Raw genomic sequence first — 21,665 nt, forward strand, 5'->3', positions numbered from 1 at the left:
AACAAGTAACTTATTACAATGTTGAAATGTCTACAGATGTGAAACATATTAACAAGGACCTACTTAAACAAAAGAAAAAAAAAACTGCAGTCAATTTTACTTTGAAGTTATAATAAAAGTAACAACAACATAGCACAGATTTTTAGATAAAAGTCATAGTAATGCTGACAGCCTTACATAAGCATTTTACCTGATTTTTGGATTGTTGCATCTTATCTCTGTGCTGATAAGCTTCTCTGTTTGATGACAATGCAGTGTCTGAATGCATTGAACCCAATGGAGTAGGCTACAAATATAAATAATACGTAGCAACTGGTAAAAAAAATAAATTTCTAAGTCTTACTAAAAGTTCTTAAATTGTAATCCAGATAAATCCTTAAATCTGTCAGTCTCCCATAATCTAGAACTATAAAATTAAAGCAAAACTGTCACAAAGAATTTGCCAATAGCAGAAAGAAAAAAGCAAACCAAGTCTTACACAATTTCATGCATGAGCAATTCTGAGTATTATCAGATGATATTTTTTTCTGAGAGGATTTAAGCTGGTATTTTCTGCAGTTAGCATTTGTTTATGGGATATTTTGCTGACAATATGAAAAGAAGCTTAAAGTAATTTTAAATGTTAAACACTGAAAAAATATTTAGCAATAAAATTCCACAGTTCTTCCAAGGTGTCACACAAGGAACTTCAGGGTAAAATGTATAATCTAAAATTGTGCAACTTGCACCCACAACTCTTCTCCAATTTATTAGAAGAAGCAAGGAAAGCTCTGAGGTCTTGAAAAATTCACTTTTTACCATTTCTTTAAAGAATACAAACACAGTATTTTCTGCAACTTTTATATGCACTGTGATGGAAACTGATATCCTACATCACATTTCAATAGAATAACTCAAAAAAAAAAAAAAGACAGTTTCTTCATAATGAAAAGCTAAATATCTGGAATATATGTCAGATGCAGAGAAGTGACTGCTTTACGTTCTAAAAATGCTTGGAGTAAGAAAGTCCATAAAGGAAGAAAATATAAACAATGACAACAATCACTTGCAAAGTTTTAAGCTTTCTTCAACTCAGAAAGCAGTCTGAATTCCTATAACCTCATTTTAGACTGAACAGAGGTCTTCTTGGATATTAAAAGTATACTTGGAAAGAGACTCAATATGAAGCAAGTCAAACTAAAACACAATGTTTCAAAATGCAATAGAAAATGTGTTTGCCATAGGTGTTCACAACTCTAATTAGTTGCCATAAGATATATTCTAAAACTCAAGACTAACAGTGGCTCAAAACTGATCAAACAATAAAACAGTACCTTATTAATAGCTTAATCATACTCACCAACTGTTTGCCAGTCCAGTCATATTCATAATCAAACACATAGCCTTTTCGATCAAGTAAGTCAGTGAAGAGCTTTCTTAAATAGTCATAGTCTGGTTTTTCAAAAAAATCTAGCCTTCTTACATAACGTAAATATGTAGCCATTTCCTCTATGTAAAAAGAAACACACCTAATTGTAACACATTTTAGTGGCACTCAAAAATAGTATTTATTATTGTATTTTAAAATAACTTCTGTCTTAACACAAAACATGAATAGTGGTTCACCATGCATGTGTGCATTAGCAGAAAGAAGCGTTGCTTCATAGTAATTATATTCTTGAAGATATACTGCCACATTCCAAATACATCCTACAAAGTGATTCCCCCTAGAATTTTACCTTTGCATCACCTGTAAGACAGGTAATGTAAGACAATTCATCTTTCGTTTAACCTTTCAATCCTCATGCATAATAATGTAACAAAAAAGTGAGAAGGGAAATGCCTCCACTTTTCAACTTTTTTCAATGTTTTGCATACAGACAAGCCTAAGGAAAGGTAAAGAAGGGGTGTATATAGGACAGGGTGGACTGTGTCTCTAAGAGCACGAGTTACTGAATGCAAACTTCCTTTCTGAGAGGATCTACAACTGCTTCTTGAACTGGGAAGCTCCAACTGTCCTGACACATAGTACAGGCTGTAATATTGATCAGATGAAACACCCGACCTGAGTCCTGAAGCATGAATTCAGGAGGACAGGCAGAGATCTTGAAATCTACTTTGCTTTGAATCTTTTGAAGCCCATGAAAGGGCGGGAAATCACACACTGGTAACTCGTTCTGAGAAAAGCAATGACTCCTCACACTCAAGCCAAAAAGACTATTCAAATGACTCCAAGGCAGAAGAGAAAACTTACACAACTATATGATCAGAGAGTCAGAGGCTAATAGGGTTCAATGTAGTTTCCACTGGCACCCGCTGATGCCTACAGTATGTATGTGAGAAACAGAACCACAGTATCACCGCGTGCCTTCCCTCACCTACACATCAGATTTCCATTAAGTGTGAAGGACCAGATATTTTGTAGTACAAAGAAGGTACCTGCCCTCTAACAGAGGATTGCAGAGAAGTGCACAGGAGACTGAGCTACACCAAGTTAAACTCTTCCAGAGGCAGAGGGGTAGAAAGAGGGTTTGAGACCAGCTTGGAAAAAAGAATTTGGAATGCAGCTTAGTGATGTTGCTGTCAGATATGCAGCTACTCTTACTCATTATTATTTGCAAGAATTGCAACATATACCCTCTACATTAGATTTAACGTATTTGTTTATGCTAGGTGAACTAATTTATGTTCAGACATTTCTCCAGTTCTGTAATTAAAATCCATTTCTTTCCTTTTTTTTTTTAATAGAATACACAGAAATTAAAAAGGAAAGCATTGGAAAAAATGGTAATGAATTAATTTTTACAAGAGGGTTGGAAAGAAATTCAAGATGCCACCTAGTACACCAAGCTTAGCCCAGAGTAAATCAGTTCCAGCCACATTTACATAATTGGTTTTCACACAACTCCAGTGAAAGGAACTCCACAATCTCCTCAACAATCCTCTCCTGTTCTTCATTGCATATGAAACAGACGAATTCAACTCTAAACAGTTTTACAGTGGATTACAACCACTACTGTGTCTTTTTTACTGTGAATGTAGTAAGCTACTTCCTTTCATGGCTGTACCAAGGCAAAAGGTACAGGGGAACTTAATTCCCTCACAGTATTATTTTGGCCAAAACAGTTTCTATCACTTCAGTCTTTGGAAAGAGGTATAGCAAAAAAGTATCCCTGCTTTTGCACCCTTAAAATAGAGTATATTTCTTGAAGTACAGTTCCCAGAAATGAACATACTGCTTCAGCTGCAGTTTTACAGAATCAAATACAGGAGAAATAGCAATTCATGTATCTTTTAGTTTATAACTGGTTTATATAATGCAGTTTAGTACAGGTTTTTGTTTGGTTGGTTTTTTGTTTGTTTGTTTGTTTTAAATATAAGAGCATGACACTATTCACTCATTTACCTTATGACTCATCTTTAAGTCATTACCTAAACAACCTTTCCATATCCAGTAATTTTTAATCTGGACTTGATCCTTTATTTATATACTATTGTGACCTATTGAACTGTACCTTGTATTTTTAGACTGTATTTATAATTTGTCAAAATCCTTTCTTTCCAACCCCACTATCAAGCCCATGAATTTCAAATTTATCATTTGGAAGCCTAATAAGAATTCTCAATTATACAAGGCATTAACAAAAATACTGAGCAGAACCATCATAGATCTCTGTGGAATTCTTTTTCATTTTTCCAATTTGATAACAATGACAAGTTCTTAAGTACTTCAAACAGTTTTATACTCTTTGTCCCATAGTAGAGTCCTCTCAATTATGCTTTTAATATTACTTATAAGGATATTTAAAAGCAGTGTCAAAAGCAAAAGTACTAAGGTTTCATGGCATTTAACATCTGCCTCTTGTCTACAAGACCCGCTGTCTTGTCATAAAAGACTATCAAATCTGTCATGACCTAGTCTCAGCAAATCCATTTTGCCTATCGATATGCTGATTATCTTTGAAGGTGTCTATTTCTATTTTAGCAACCACACCATACCTATCCTGTTTATTAATCCAACTTTTAAAAAAGTATTTGCTTCTGTCTGGTGTTCCAAATACCTTATTAGGAGGTATCTTCTCTTAAGAACAACTATAAGTGTCACAGGAAAGCATCTGCAAGTAATATATATTTTTTAATATTATTTCAAGCTGCTTCTAATAATCATGTACCACCTGAAAAGCAGATTCTTTTCAAAATGGTTATGAAGCAAATACCAAAATTTTGTGTTTGAAGGCAAAACTGTAGACTAGCTGATCACTTTAAGAATAATTATAAATAATTCTAAAGGACACATTAAAAAATTATTTTCGAACAACACCAGCATTCGTTTACTGCTTGTTTCAAATATATATATATATATATATATAATATGTATATAATATGTATATATATATATATACACACACACTATGGTGATAGATATTTGGAAGTATTGTTTATTTTTAAAAACAGATATTAAAAAACAATAACGTATACTAGGTTCATTTTCTAAATCAACACATCAATACACAACATCTTCATTAGCAGCAGACATTACCTGGGAAGTTTTCACACAATACTTCTATAGATGTTGTTTGTTTAGTTTCTCCAATTTTCTGGTAACGTTCTTTTAATGTTTCAGCCTATGATAAAAGAGCAAAAGAAACTTATAAAGTTATACAGCTTTCAGACAAGCTTTCAGAAATTAAAAGATCATACCAAGAAAAGCTGATGATCTAAAAGCAGGAAGGAAGTGAAGATATAAAAAACTACTACCTTTAAACCTTGCCATGGAAGGCTTCCTCTGAGAAAATACATAAACATATGACCTAAAGCTTCCAAATCATCTCTTCTACTTTGCTCTGAAACAAAATTCAAATATTATTAGAAGTCAATCTGCTTAATTTAACATTATATTTTAAAGCCTAGGTTCAAAATTGTGTAAAAGTAATTGAGAGGTGTAAAGTACTTGAGAGCAAAACAAACATTTAAGGCTTCTTAAGTACTATAGCCTACATTAAGAACAGAGGTAAATCAGAACACGCGGATGCAGACTGCAACTATATAAAACTCAGCAGTACATTAAACAAATTATCATGCTATAATAAATTGATCTTATTTTAAAATAGATTTTGATCCTTTACATATATAATGGCACTTTTGTCCCACATTTTTTCATATATTAGTTACGGACTTGAAACAAATTTAAAAAAAGCTTTAACTTAACTTATTTTTCATCTGTAAAATCATGGAAGATGGTTGATTTCTCAGTCTCACTTTATTGGATATGTAAGTAAGCCAAAGGTCTTCTGAAGAAGGCTCAGAAGTCTTATTATTTGATCAGAAAGCAGCATAAAGAGACATGTACGCATAGTCTACTCTCAGGTCTCACTGACTTAAAGTCTAAGTAATGAAAGAAGTGTCTGGCATGAACCATAACATTGCATCTGCAGTAGCATCTGCAGTAGTACAATGGCATTCCTTCAAAAAATTTATAGAATGTTTGAAAAACGGAAGAGTAACAAACAAAATGCAGTTTATTCAAAGTTCAAAGTTTTCAAAATACATTCCATATTATTTTAAAGTAAAATCAAATCTACTTAGGAAAATTCAATGTAATAGAATTAGTAAAAACCTTTAAGGACTAGTAGAAAAGGAATTTTACATTTTCACCTGACTTTATTCTGCTCTGTTGTCGAAAGAGCTGTTACACAGTGTATTATGTTTTGTAGTAACAAGCACAATTTCCCCTCTAACTTTGACTTCCTCCCTTACAGAAGGCAGAAAACCAACATACTAGTATTGCTTCTACTCAGCATTGTCACAAAACCACTTTGCCTTGAAAGCAAGAGAAACTGAACAGAAAAGTACATGACATGTTACATTTTGAACGCAGGAATGTTAAAAAAGCAAACCTGGCTTTGATCAGATCAACACAAAATATCGCTGCAAATACACTGCATCTGAACAACAGTTCTTAATATAAAAAGAACAGTTTATTTATTACTGTTTTCTATGCCCATCTTCTCACTTGAACACTGAATTAAACATACTAGCAAGTAAATAAAAAAAACACCAAAAACTTATTATAATCCCGAGCTTGGACTACACCTAGTCCCTTGCTTCATCACACATCTGCCAGCCATGGGGAGGTGTTTCTACAGTCACTTCTCCTTCACAATTCTCCATCTTTCCAAATCCCATACCAACACTCATCTTGTTTGCATCCGCTCTGCTACTCTTCTTGTCCACTGCTGTCTTTCCTCAGTGAATATCCTCCAGACAACCTAGTTTTCTCTAAGTTTCTCTGCTGATCCTGCAGTATCCCATTTGCTGAGCATATGTAATGCTGATACCACTACTGAAGTTACTGGAGTGAAAATAAGCAGCGGAGTTTTATGTTTGACAGGTTTCAGAATGTGCAGTAAATGTTGACTTCTGCTACCTGTTGGAACCCAGAGCTCTTTATGGGATGGACATAGAGAAAACGGGTACTTCATAAGCACTGCTCACAACAAATGTTTTTTGCAAAGCTGTGCGTGCGTTATGTAAATCAGTTCAGTGGCTGCAAGAAAATGGTGGCAAAGCATACAAAAATGTTGCAAGCGTGCAACCCAAGGCCCATCTATGAACAACACTAAAGTATGGCTCACAAAAATAAATCTGGAAAGTTCTCCTTGGCATTTGCTGATGGATAATAATTCCTCCCTTTTGCACTAACTTCTACAGGTTACACTGATGAAAAATTAAGCGCTTTGTAAAAAACAACAACAACAAAAAACACATATATATTAGGAGCAATTGCTATTTCACTGAGAGCTATTTCTAAAAGAGGAGCAACTTTCAATTTTTATCCTGAAATGATTTCTCATTAAGATGATTTTTGTATGAGCTTTGGGCACTTTGAGACACTTCTGTTGAATAGTTCCATACTAACTATTTCAAGGATGTGCCATTTGAGTTCATAATGCCCTCAAGATTCTGCTATGGGAAAGATTTTGGTGGCGACTTTTTTTTTTTGTCGTTGTGTGTTTTATATTTTATCCTGGAGAGGGATTATTATTTAGAATTCATTTGAGTTCTTTGGTCATAACTTTAACTTAAAATAGTAGTCAAATATCCTTTCTCATGGATGAAATTTTTCAAGACAATCCTGCCAAGGTTTTTATTGCTGTTGTTAGAGAAAGGGCTTTTGCAAGCCAGAAAAACTGAGCAGTGGACAAGCTGAAAAACAAAAGGATTTCAAGCATCAGCTGGAGGAAGAGTTGCTGATATTTGCTGATCCTAGTGCATCACAAATTAATGAGATTGAGAGGATCTGTTGTAATACAACCATAAGATAACAAAAACACAAGATTTTAGGGCACAGTCTCTCTCCCTCAAGGAGGTGAGGTCACCTGAAGCCAGCTAAATTAGTCAGAAACTAATACCCATTATTTAGTTTACAAGCTATACATAAATCTTGACTCAAATAGGTTGGTTTTAATCAAGACTAGAACCTCATTCCTCAGGCTATCTCCAGAAATTACCTCTTAGCCTACATGGTAAAGTAACCATAACAGGCCAAATAAGACATTTCAGTCTTAGTATAAACCCATTATAAACACCATACTCCCCCTCCAAAGAAAGTTTTACTACTTTCTATAGGAATGCTGAAACAGCAGAAACTTACTATATGTTTGGATCAGAAAACATGGTTTTCGCTGCCAGGAATGACTGCATGAGACTGTGCAATACTCAGGCTCTTTACTATAATCACTAAGCAGATGGCAAGTGACATACCTACATGTCCTGTAGGTAGAGTCAAATCCTGTAGATATGAAATTTATCACCCAGAGTTTCTAATCTTGTTCAAAATGATATGATTCCACACAATAGCATAATTTGAGGGAAAGAACAGCATCCCTTCATGAACAAAATCATTATGTTTAAAAATGTAATTCTGCCAATTTTATAATAAACACATTGTTTGCCATACTGTTGCATTAAGAATAATGTGGGCTTTAAGCAAACTGTTTTCAGTTATACCTTTATGTGAGCAAAGAAAATTACCTTGCATTTTTTAAGTCTGAATCTTGGACAATTAGAATCTCAAATCATTTTGTATTAGAAGCACTGTTTCGTATAATTGTAGATTTCCAGGTTTTCTTTACACATAAAAAGTTATTCATCTCATATTACATATTACTTATTACCCTTACCCAAAAATAAACTGAGATCAAAGAACCACAAATTTTAGTATATTTTGTATTTCAGAGATACTTATTTTGAGCAATATCATTTAATAACTATTACAATTCACTTCAAACATATTGATTTACTGTGACAACACAGCTCTGATACCTGCTCAGGACACAGTTTTGAAGCTATTCTACTAAATTGGCTATAAAAGCAATTAATGTCTCGAAAATCAAAGAAGTGCATTTTCGTTATGAAAAATTAGGAGGAAAAATCCTGGCATGAAAGCAAACGACCAACAAAACCTTCAACCCCACTTGCTGTTCAAAAGCCACTTTATTCATTCCCCTTCTCTTTCATAGCAGAACACTTCACTAACCCTGGTTCTGCTTGCCAGACATACTGCTTTGTATTAACTCCATAAAGGTTATGGCAATTTCACTCACTGTATCTATGCAAGATCAGTTCTTGAGCCTCACTAGCTCTTAGGCCTGCCTCTCCACAACCCTGCCCCTGAGGTTCAGCAATGATACAGTGATTAGGACTACTCAATCTTCTAGGTGTGAGTACTAGGTCTGGAAAAAGATTTCATTCTGCCCCACTGACTCAGCAACAAGTGAGAGTTGCTAGGCCCTGAAAGGCTATGGCCCCTTAACTGCAGAAATTATTTTTTTCTTCAAGGTTATGAAAAAGCTCTGGAATGCAGGCTAGTACAGACATTTATTGTGAACAAAACTACGTTAAGAAATGCACTAGCATTGATCCAATCTACAAATATTTTTGGTGATTTAGATTACAGAAAAGCCTGGTCCTAAAAAAATGTATTTTAAATCTAGAACATATGACAGCTCTGACAACAGAGTGGACCTACCAGTGAAGGGTAGGGGGCTCGAAGGAGGGGTGTTCTTTGTTTTGTTGCTGTTGCTGCTGTTTTTTTTCCCCCTTAACATAATTACTGTTAAATTACCGTTAATTTCTTCATTTGGCCTTTCAATTAGCATTACAGAGCAAAGCTGTTTCATTCCCAGGAGTCTCAGGCATTCATGGTAAAATAACTAACCTCTGCCTCTTCAATAATCAAGCGCTACCAGGAAAAGACCAATATAACCAAGGATATTCGTTATTCCCCAGACACCATTAGACGTACCCACTTTATATCAATTACCACTCCATTTGACCATGCTTCTTTTAACCAATAAATTAGAACAGAAATCCAGTACACTATTTTTCTGAATTTAGGGAAATCCCCCAATTACCAATGTAGATTTCCTGCAGATACAAAAAGTTCATAGGACTCTTACAGACGGAGATTTTTAGCTCCCATACTGAATCTTTATTCTCTGGAATCCCACTCTCCCTTCCTGAAAATGAAGGGAACTGAAGAAGCATGGAATAATTTTATCCCCAAGAGAAGTTAATTTACAGAAGCAAGTGCACCAACCAAATGCTGAAAAGGGCTGCAGAATATCTATATTTCTTTCAAACAGTTATCTGAATAAATCCACATTATTTTTCACATAGACAAAATATCTTCTATTCTAGATACAAACTTCCAGTGTAGTACAAAGCCACTAGAAACATTTGACCAAATGCACATTTTGGGAAAAAAGATAATTGAAATGACTGGCTACACAGTGCTTGGTAACTATAAATCACCTTCTATACACACTTCAAAATATTGGGCCTTGGCAATTTTGTGCTAGTTTCAGCTAAACATATGCAAACACTTAAAACTCTTTTCTTGTTGCTATGCACTTGTTTTGACACTTGTAAACAATCCGGATCCTAAACTATAGTTTTGGTCATGAGAAAACACTATTTCTTGTTTATAAGTAATAACGTAGAGTAAGTTGTAGTTCAATTAAATGCATAATTGAGATCAACCTGTAAGAGAATAAGAACATGACAGTCTGTCTCCTTCTTTACTCAAAAGGCTTTTATTTTTCACAAGGGTCAGCTGAAACCTTGGATAGTCAAGCAGCAATAAAATATCCATTAGCTTTGCTACAAGACCATTGATATTGTGAGAGGGATTACCTATAGACTGAAAATACTGTCCTAAAAATTCTCTCATTGCCTGTATCTTTAGTGCTGAATGTATCCTATATTCCACTGTCCCAGCAACTCTAAGAAATTCAAAACAAACAGAACTTGAAGAACTTCAGTGTACTGTATGTCCTGCTGCACAAACTAAAGAAATGCTACATTTTCAGAGAAAAATCATAGAACTTACAAAAATAAATTAAAAAAAATAAATTAAAAATCTACATAAAGGAGAGGCTGGGAAAGTAAGTGCCCCATTCATAGTGTTCAATGTGTCACAAGAGGTCATATTCAATTTGTCTTAAGAGGTCGTATTTCTCTGACACCCAAGAAATGCCTACAAAATACTCAGGTCAAGGAGAATTACTGCTCTGAGTTTGAGCTGAAGAAGTTTTTACATGAGGTTGTGGTCTTTTGCATGGTATAATCACTTACAGTCCCCAGTCACAGCAGATTTCAGATATGCATGCTAAAATTTTTGCACTTACATTTAAGAATTACATAAATATTTATGTAACTCCTCTGAGAAGCAGCCCTATCACAGTAAAGTAAGACTAGCTACTGAAAAGACTATTAGCTTTGCCACAGCTACCACGGCCAGAGGAGTCAGTATATACCTAGCTACTCTTCCCCACAGCTTTGCTGAGAGGTATAGGACTACTCACAATACAAAAGTTAGATTTGGCAGAATTTTCAAACAGACATGTCATTTAAACAAAAATAAGTCTACCCAACTAGAGTTCAAGATTTTACCTAAAGAATGCAAAAGACTTTCCCCTTGAAGGAGAAAGTGTCATTTATTATGCTAATGTGTTAATATCAGACATGTAATTCCCTAAAAAATCAGGTGTGTTCTCCACATAATTACCAACTTTAAGTTATGTGGTTTTCTTTCTTAAATGATTTGGGGGTAAGAGGATTGTCTTATTTAAGAAGGATTAAATAGGTTGTTTGACTCTAAAATCGGTTGTCTCTTCTTAAACTGACACCAATTTGATATACCATGCACAAAACACAAATTAAATGCTTCCTTGAGAAATTTACATTCTAAAAAAATGTTTAAGAAGTTTAAACACCATTATCAAATTTTAAAATGTGTTCTCAGTAAAAAATATTCATGATACTACAAGAAAATGTTAATATTTACATTGTTATTCTTTAAATGAAAAAAATATTGCAACTAATCTTAAAGCTCTTTGGCTGTAATATGGTTTAAAAACTGACATTTTTGAAATCTTTACCTGGTGAAGAATAGTAAATCTAGCACATGATAAGCTTACAAAAGTTCAGTTACTTCTTACACATCCAATTACTATGTGAACGCATGCAGACTTGAGGGTAGTTCCATGTACCATGCTTTTTTCAATGCATGAGTGGGTGGTTTTTCATCATATGTATATACTAGGAATATGCTATTCTACCTGTTTTAATTAAGAGACTGCTTCAGATCAAGCAGTTCAAAACCCACTGACAAGACCTGGAGCAGCAACAAATTTATCATTATTGTGAAAACAGAAAATATCATAGCACTTTAGTAAGTAATGATACTGCTGTATCATTAGAATAGGTTTCTTTCCATTTTCAAACACTAAAGTACTTGCTGGAATAAAGCTGGCAAATTGTACTCCATTTCAGAAGTGGGAAAAAAGCCAAAAAGTGTTCTAGTAGGCCAGTTTTCAGTAATTATTTTGATACCTCTGTGGAAATAATTTAAGTAGAAAAAAAGAAAAAAAGGAAAAAAAAAAAGGAAAAAAAAAAAAGAAAAGATTCTTATTTTTACACAACTGGCATGCCATAACAAGATAAAATATGAGTATAAACTAATGACCGTTACCTCTAATAAATATCAAATAAAGCATGACCAGGTTGCCTTGAGAGGCTGTAGAGTCTTCACCACTGGAGATACTGAAAAGCTGTTTGGACGTGGTCCTCAGCTCTAGATGGCCCAGCCTGAACAAGCAATTGGACCAAATGACCTCCAGAGCTCCCTTCCAACACCAAGCATTCCGTGATTGGAATCCCTACTGGAATTCTTCTACTGGAATCCCTACTGGATTCTTTCTTTACTTGCCAAGGGTTGGCAGACACTTCCATAACGACTAAAGGAACCACAGTGGTCATGATGCTATGGCAAATGTGAACATGATCTCTAAAGCCATGAACTTCAGAAACAGTAATTCGTATTTTTAAATCTGTGGATTGCTTTTTCAGACACTTAATATGCAAAAGTGCACATTACCACCTTTTGTTCATGTCAATCCTGTGAAGAAGTTGCTGAAGTTTATATTATCAGAAAATTAAATTTGGGAGACTGATGACAAAAAAATCCCTCAACTTGCCAGCAAAAGTTCTCACCTGTTTCATTTCATCTGTTCAACTACAAAGTGACAGTTAAAACCGGTATGTTCATTAACTTAACATACGAAAGCTTCAGTGTTAGAACAGAAAGGCAGACTAGTTGTTTCACTGTTCCTTTAAACATAAACCCACTTGCTAAGCTCAGCCAAGCAAGATACATTCCATGATACTCAGAGCCAAAAGTCTCAATTGCTTCTCACAAGACTTGGCTGTATACTTTAAATTACATATATTTGACAAACAATGTTCTTTAAACTCATGCATTCCTGATGTATAAATACCAAGAATTACACCAGTGCTTCATACGCCTAGCAGAAATTATCTCAAATGTGTTTTACTTTAATTAATTCCATTCTGACTACAGAAGCAACCCCACAGAAAACAAAAAGATGGTCAGAAGAGCACAATCTCCCACCTTTAAAAAGGGAAGCAATTATTATTTAGCCTATTCTTAAAAATTCCCCGTAGAACACTTATTTAAAGAAGTTAGCCACCCTGTGAAGATGTTCCCAGAAGATGGGACTGCAAGTGAGATTTTAAAATCTACAACAAGGCTACCTCCAAAATCAGGTTTCAAATACAAAACAGCTACACATTAAATAACACTTCTTCTGTTTCTCTAAAACATGCAGTGTGCAGGTGTGTAATAAGTTATTTCAATGTAGATTAAAAGTACCCAAATATAACTCTTACCAGATATGAGTGGGGTGGCCGTTCAGCCATTGTCTAATGCTACTAGAAGCCTTCCACTACTTAAAAGGGGCTTATAAGAAAGATGGGGAGGGACTCTTTATCAGGGAGTGCAGTGACAGGTGAAAATCATTTTAAACTAAAAGCATGTAGATCTAGATTACATATTAGGAACAAACTCTTCACCACGAGGGTGGTGAGGCACTGGAACAGGTTGCCCAGAGAAGCTGTCGATGCCTTGTCCCTCGAAGTGTTCAAGGCCAGGTTGGATAGGGGTTTGAACAACCTCGTCTGGGGGGAGGTGTCCCTGCACATGGCAGGGGGGTTGGAACTGGATGGGCTTTAAGGTCCCTTCCAACTCAAACCTTTCCATGAGTAATAATAATAAACCCTTCCAATAATCTGGGGACCTTATATGCACTGTCAGTCTTACACATGAACATACAGCATAGCTATACATATACCTGCTTACTTCTCCCTATATAATGGAGAAAATTGAGGCTGTTTTAGGAATTTGGAGGGAAAATCCAAGACCTACAGTTTGTTTGCACATCATAAATTAAATCTTTCAGCTTTGTTTGTGAAGAATGCACAGATATAAATCAGGTTAAACATCTGAAATGTTTTGAATTATAAAGTAATGTTTAGCATTTTAAAATCAATACCTTTTTGAATTGTCACCATAGAAAAATATCTTTCCATCATCACCTACTTAAACCCTCCTCTCTCCTGTTCTGAAGATTTGTTCTTTTTTTATTTAATTGAAAAAGCTCCACATTCTTTAACTTGCCCAGAGATAGAGCAAAATTACAAAGTTTACTATCCTAAAGTGATGTTGAATGACATTTTGTAAATACTGGTCTATATTTGCCGTGGGATATACAGAGCAAGGAACATATATATTCTTTCTCTACATTTGCATGGAAGCCAGGTAAGTAGCTGAGAAATTTAGAAAGATCTTTCTGATTTAAATTGAGACTGAGGCAGGAACCAAGAGAAAAGCATAAACAGGTGTAACAGTTCCACACTGATTAAATTAAAAATTTGCCTATAGACAAGGTAACTAACTCATTCCTTCCTATTTTGAAGAAAAATATGAAGACTGAATATATGTGGCTACAATTGTTATGAAGGGAATCTATTGTGACAGTATTATAAAAAATGTCAAAAATCAAACTACTACAAAACATCTACCATCATTTCCTCAGCTATGACTGCTCACCACTAACTGAACTTGTCTGATTTTATTGATTAAACCCTCCTATCACTCTAAGAAAAACATGAACAGTATCACATTTGTCATATTAACATGAACTATAAGAACTGTGCAACAGTCTTTCTGACCAATTCAAACAGCAACCTATTTACCATGCAATTATATGCTACTGGTTTACGCAAATTCAAAGATGTCAGCCCTATTGTCACTAGAAATCTTCTACACAACTGGTCTGGTGGGAGGTGTCCCTGCCATGGGACAAAATCAAGACTGCCTTGTATGCTCATGCACCTTTTTCCAGGTAAATTTATTCCTTCAATTAAAATTATTTCTCTCTATATATATCCTGTCATTTCCTTAGTCCATCACATCTGCAATACAAGCATAATATTTAGCTACTCTGACAAAGCCTCATTAGCAGTATAGCCATTAAAAAAAAAATCAAATCTGCATGAAAATGGAAACTACTATTATTCCACTAGGCTAATATTCCTAATATTCCTATACTAATATTCCACTATTATTCCATTTCAAAGGGATCAAAAAACCTGGCAAGGCAGCATAGAAAACCCATATCGCTGCAATCTATTAACTTGGATACCTTTCTCAACAATATCTACCTTTATTTTCCCCATAGCATACTTCTAATGTGAAGATGTTACAATATAAAGATATACCTCTTCTTCTGGATAAATAACAAAAATAACATAAATGTTTGCTGAGACACAATCATGATCAATAGAGACCCAGAGAACCCTATTTCCATAATAGCATTTTAGCAAGTCCAAACTAATTTTGAACAGTACTTTAAACTTCACACTGTAGAGAAAAATTACAACTTGAAAAGAAGATGATTTCACACAAATGACAGCTGCTAATTCTTGTTTCTGCACTTAAAAGCACACGTACCTTTTCCTAAATGTGTATTTATACTCATGTATCTAGCTGTTCCTGTAAGGCTCTTGTGTTCTTGATATGGTACGTGCTGCTTCGTTTCTGGATCTATATACTCCTTTGCCAAACCAAAATCTATAATATGAATAATTTGCTGGGTTTTGTTTCCAGGTTGTCCTATTAAGAAGTTTTCAGGCTTAACATCTCTGTATATCAAGTTCTTTGAATGGACATATTCCATACGAGAAATCTTTAATAAAACGAAAAAATGACAAAGTTTAGTTTAAGCATCAGGTTGCCACATGAACTTGTGGTAGAAGCTAAATATCTTACATTTGCTTTATATTTAGAAGAAGTCACCCCTCTTACCAAATGGCTATTGGTCTTAATACAGTATCAGTCAATGAAAACTATACACATGCCCTTAGTAGATACACCAAATCATGTATAGGAAACCAGACATTAGACACGAATCAGTATATAATAGGAGTTGATCTTTAAGAACAGCTGACACACGGTATACTCTGTGCATATTACTAGGCATAGTTTTAATGAATAGTTTGCATTAACCAGAAATTATGTCACTAAAACAGTGGGAAAACAAGTTCCACATAGATCTACTATATATTAAAGGAATAAAACCTTTATGCCAGTAGAAGAGAAGTGCTGGAATTCCAGCAATATACATATAGCCCAAATATCAATATCTATTTATAGAGTTGGAGACTCAATACCTTTAACATTTCAGAAAGATTTACTTAAAGCACATTATATCAAGGCAAACATGCAATGCCTTGTTTCCTCCTTCCATCACACACACTTGTCCTACTGGAAACCAAATCAAAATGCTTCAAAAAATCTGACAAATTTTTCACTGAATATCTTTGTTATATTTTAGCATTTCTGGAGTTTTATTTTTTCTCTTTGTTCCTGAGAAAGCACAGGTTAAATATTTATGCTATTTAGGAATCCTAGCTTCCATCTCCTTTCATAATTACAATTATTTATATTTCAAGAAGATGTTGTTTTTAATTGTGTATGTCAAACTAAAATCCATGATTTCAGGTTGTCATTAGGTAAGAAACTCAGAAGACAGTGATAGTACATTCATGCAGTGATTTTTGAAAAATTAGAACAAAGCAAGTGAAAATGACATAAAGTCAATCGTTCTGCTAAAATTGTATCACAGCCACAAATACCAATTTAAAACATGCTAAGCAAAAGTCTTTGAAGTGAAATGAGTATTTAATCCATTGAAGACTAAGTTACTCTAATGAACTTTCAAATTCAAATCTGTTCTACTTACCAACTGTATGGCTACCATAAGAACAGTTTTAAGAGAAAACTTCCTATCACACAAGTCAAATAAGTCTTCCAGACTAGGTCCAAGTAGTTCTAGCACCATAGCATTATATTTGCCACATGGGCCAAAATAGTAGACCTGAGGTAGTCCGTCTGTAGAAGAGAGATACAATGTAATTATAAGGGGTTAAATAATGTTAATGAACATAACACTAAAATTCTTACCTGACTTCAAGATGATCTTAAGTCAAAAAATACATATTTCACAAAAAAGCAACAACAAAACTTTGTAAAAGATACAAGTAAAAGGTAGAATAGGAGTAGTGAAAATAGTATCAGTAGTATTAAACGTCTTAAGAATATTACGTTTGACATGAAAAATTTACAATCTTTTATAGAAAATGAAAAAAATCTGTTGGGTTTTGTAAAAGTAAATTGAAATGGGGTTTTCAAAAGGTATTGAGAGCTTTTAAATAAACTCATTTTCAAAAAAATAGTTTTTTTACATTAAACTTTTTACATTAAGGCTATATTCAGGAGATAAAGCGATATTCAAGAGTAAACTGCTTTATATTAATCATTTAAAAATCCAAAAGAGATTAATGAATCCTTAAGCTTCATGAGACATTAAGTCAAGTTGCAGATGCATTATCAAAACAGAAATGCCATAGATAACAAACTGTTGTAGTCCTCACTTGTTAGTATTAATAGTTTTCCAAATATGAGCTAGCAGTGCAAACTCGCGAACACAGGAGCAGCCAGCAAGCTGAGGGAGGGCACTCAGCCAGATTGAAGCGCCCCTGGGGGACAATGCAGTCATTGGTCCCAGCCAACATGGGTTCATGAGGGGTAGGTCCTGCCCAACAACCGTCTAGTCAATCAAGGGAAACCAACTGATGTGATCTTTTTGGACTTCAGCAAGGCTTTTGACATGGTTTCCCATAGGTTCCTACTGGACAAAATGTCCAGCATACAACTAAACAAAAACATCATATGATGGGTGAGCAATTGGCTGACAGGTAAAGCTCAAAGGGTTATGGTAAATGGGGACACATCCGGCTGGCAGATGGTCACTAGTGGGGTCCCTCAAGGCTCCATCTTAGGGCCAGTCCTCTTCAATGTTTTTATAAACAATTTGGATGTAGGACTAGCAGGTGTTTTGAGCAAATTTGCCGATGACATCAAACTTGGAGGAGTTGTAGACTTGGCCAAGGGTGGAAAGGCCTTGCAGAGACATCTGGACAGATTGGAGAGCTGGGCAATCACCAACCGCATGAAGTTTAACAAAAGCAAGTGCCGGGTCCTGCACCCGGGACAGGGCAACCCTGGCTATATGTACAGACTGGGCAACGAGATGCTGGAGAGCAGCCCCGCAAAGAGGGATCTGGGGGTTGTGGTTGACAGCAAGTTGAATATGAGCCAGCAGTGTGCCCTGGCAGCCAGGAGGGCCAACCGTATCCTGGAGTGCATCAAGCATGGCATCGCTAGTCGGTCGAGGGAAGTGATTGTCCCACTCTACTCTGTGCTGGTGCAGCCTCACCTCGAGTACTGTGTGCAGTTCTGGGCATCACAATACAAAAAGGATGTGAAACTGCTGGAGAGTGTCCAGAGGTGGGCAACGAAGATGGTGAAGGGCCTAGAGGGGAAGATGTATGAGGAGCGGCTGAAGTCACTAGGCCTGTTCAGCCTGGAGGAGAGGAGGCTGAGGGGGGACCTCATCACAGTCTACAGCTTCCTCGCGAGGGGGAGTGGAAAGGCAGGTGACCTATTCTCCTTAATCACCAGTGATAGGACCTGGAGGAATGGTGTCAAGCTGAGGCAGGGGAGGTTTAGGCTAGACATCAGGAAGAGGATTTCCACCAAGAGGGTGGTTGCACACTGGTACAGGTTCCCCAGTGAGGCAGTCACTGCACCAAGCCTGTCTGAATTTAAGAAGCGTTTGGACTGTGCACTTAGTCATATGGTCTGAAATTTTAGGTAGACCTGTGTGGTGCCAGGAGTTGGACTCAATGATCCTTGTGGGTCCCTTCCAACTCGGGATATTATATGATTCTATGAGGGGATTGTTCATCTCTTTACTGAGGAGCCCCACCTGGAGCGCTGCATCCAGGTCTGTGGCCCCCAGCACAAGAAGGATGTGGACCTGTTGGAATGAGTCCAAAAGAGAGCTACAAAGACGATCAGAGAGCTGGGGCACCTCTCCTATGAAAAAAATCTGAGAGAACTGGGGATGTTCAGCCTGGAGGTGCTATGGCTCTGGGGAGATCTCATTGCAGCCTTTCAATACCTAAAGGGGGCTTATAAAAAGATGGAGAGTGACTTTTTGCACAGGAAGATAGTGATAGGACAAGGGGAGTGACTTTAAACTAAAAGAGCGTAGGTTTAGATTAGACGTAAGGAAGAAATTCTTGGTGGTGAGGCACTGGAACAGGTTGCCCAGAGAAGCTGTGGATGCCCCATCCCTCAAAGTGTTCAAGGCCAGGTTGGATGGGGCTTTGAGCAACCTGGCCTGGTGGGAGGTGTCCCTGCTCATGGCAAGGGATTGGAATTGGATGGTCTTCAAGGTCCCTTCCAACCCACGACATTCTATGATTCTATGATGAAATATAAGCGTTTTTTTACTTAAATTTGCACTGTCTTCTCTTCCTTGATTACTTTTGGTTTCTGTACAGATGGCACATAATAGAAAACATTTTTCTTAAATCTGAGTTGGTTCATTACAAATCTAAACACCACCAAGTCGAAGTCCCAAAAATTTTTTAAAAATCTAGATTTCTAATGAAGTGTGGGGTACACTGAGATCTATTAATTAAACTGTATGAAGGACAGGGGTTTTTTTTAATGTACACATAAGAAACGATGACAAAGGGAGTTTTCATAAGTCTCAAGGGGAACCTACGATAAAAGGATTCACACTGGTTCCACTTCTAAAGTATCCCATCAAATAATTCCCTTAATTTCTTAAATTCCTTTGAAAATTGAATTCATGGTGTCCAGAAATGAACCACTAACTCCTACACCGTTAAATCATTAAAGTGATTTAGAAGAAAAACATATTTGAATAAAAACAGAATTTCACATTTTAAAGTTTATTGTAAGAAACAAAGTTTTAAATCTGTAGTTGTGTATTTTTTACTTTGAATTTTGTTAAAATAAAGAGCAAGTTCAGAACAAAACATCATACAACGTTTCCAGATAAAACATACGTAAACGTAAATAACTCACTGCATGTTTCACTAACAATCTCTTAAATACTGTGTGAATAAGTATGAAAAAAAACTATCGAGAGGGGCAAAAGGCTAATTCAGTGTTAAAGCTGCATTTGTTTTCAAATCTTGCATATAAATAAGTAACTATATTTAAGCTACTCTTGAATTTAAAAGTAAGAATTCTTAACCACTTGTTTTATTTCACTTTAGAAACAAACAAGTCATTTTCATTTGCAGTATCACAGAAAAGCATGTTAATACTTAAACTGCGGATTAAATGCAGTCTAAAATGTGAACTGGCATCCTTATGTCTTATTTCCTCATACATAAATAGGCCTTACAATTTTCCTGATATAAAAGTAAAAACAGTGACACAAAACTTTCAAGAATACATTTTGCTAATTTGTTTGTCATAAAAAGCACATTACAGGACTGTGTATTTTTCCTTTCACATGAGCTTTTCTATGGTCTCTATTATTACAATCCTGTACTACATATAACAACCATATCCATTTTCAGAATGTCCCAAACACTGGATATTGCCTTTCTTCTCTAAGATAAAATGGGATTTTATATGTGAAAACACTCCAAACATTGGGTGTACTTTGAAGTACATCTTCTATGACAAACTGACGTGCTTAGTGGATGAGGGAAAGGCTGTGGATGCGGTCTACCTTGACTTCAGTAAGGCTTTTGACACCGTTTCCCACAGCATTCTCCTTGAGAAACTGGCTACTCTTGGCTTGGACTGGCATACACTTCGTTGGGTTAGAAACTGGCTGGGTAGCTGGGCCCAAAGAGTCGTGGTTAATGGAGTTAAATCCCGTTGGAGGCTGGTCACTAGTGGAGTCCCTCAGGGCTCTGTACTAGGGCCAGTTCTCTTTAATATCTTTATCGATGATCTGGATGAGGGGATCGAGTGCACCCTCAGCAAGTTTGCAGACGACACCAAGTTAGGTGCACGTGTTGATCTGCTCGAGGGTAGGAAGGCTCTGCAGGAGGATCTGGATAGGCTGGACTGATGGGCTGAGGCCAACTGTATGAAATTCAACAAGGCCAAGTGCGAGGTCCTGCACCTGGGGCACAACAACCCCAAGCAGCGCTACAGGCTGGGAGATGAGTGGTTGGAAAGCTGCCTGGCAGAGAAGGACCTGGGAGTACTGGTTGATAGTCGGCTGAATATGAGCCAGCAGTGTGCTCAGGTGGCCAAGAAGGCCAACAGCATCCTGGCTTGCATAAGAAACAGTGTGGCCAGCAGGGCTAGGGAAGCGATTATCCCCCTGTACTCGGCTCTTGTGAGGCTGCACCTCAAGAACCGTGTTCAGTTTTGGGCCTCTCACTACGAGAAGGACATGGAGGTGCTCGAGCGAGTCCAGAGAAGGGCAATGAGGCTGGGGAAGAGTCTAGAGAACAAGTCTTACGAGGAGTGGCTGAGGGAGCTGGGATTGTTCAGCCTGGAGAAGAGGAGGCTCAGGGGCGACCTTATCTCTCTCTACAGGTACCTTACAGGAGGCTGTAGCGAGGTGGGGGTTAGTCTATTCTCCCACATGCCTGGTGACAGGACAAGGGGGAATGGGCTAAAGTTGTGCCGGGGAGGTTTAGGTCAGATGTTAGAAAGAACTTCTTTACTGAAAGGGTCATTAGGTGTTGGAATGGGCTGCCCAGAGAAGTGGTTGAGTCATCATCCCTGAAGGTTTTTAAAAGATGTTTAGATGTAGAGCTTAGTGATATGGTTTAGTGGAGGACTTGTTAGTGTTAGGTAAGAGGTTGGACTGGGTGATCTTGGAGGCCTCTTCCAGCCTAAATGATTCTGT

At 36.5% G+C, this 21,665-nt stretch overlaps 1 protein-coding gene across 20 annotated transcripts in view; it reads right to left on the minus strand.

Annotated features, from left to right (window-relative positions):
- Positions 1–21,665, minus strand: part of CSNK1G3 (casein kinase 1 gamma 3) — a 75,716-nt gene that overhangs the window by 16,452 nt on the left and 37,599 nt on the right. For all 20 annotated transcript variants that reach the window (XM_035566990.2, XM_035566996.2, XM_050716198.1 and 17 more), the window contains 6 exons: positions 16,647–16,795; positions 15,356–15,590; positions 4,738–4,823; positions 4,520–4,604; positions 1,340–1,488; positions 191–286 (listed from right to left, as the gene is read on the minus strand). In XM_035566990.2, the coding sequence (XP_035422883.1) occupies positions 191–286; positions 1,340–1,488; positions 4,520–4,604; positions 4,738–4,823; positions 15,356–15,590; positions 16,647–16,795 (800 nt within the window). The remainder of the gene's footprint in view (positions 1–190; positions 287–1,339; positions 1,489–4,519; positions 4,605–4,737; positions 4,824–15,355; positions 15,591–16,646; positions 16,796–21,665) is intronic.

The sequence above is a fragment of the Cygnus atratus genome, chromosome Z, assembly GCF_013377495.2.
Source record: "Cygnus atratus isolate AKBS03 ecotype Queensland, Australia chromosome Z, CAtr_DNAZoo_HiC_assembly, whole genome shotgun sequence".
Classification (NCBI taxonomy): Eukaryota; Metazoa; Chordata; class Aves; order Anseriformes; family Anatidae; genus Cygnus; species Cygnus atratus.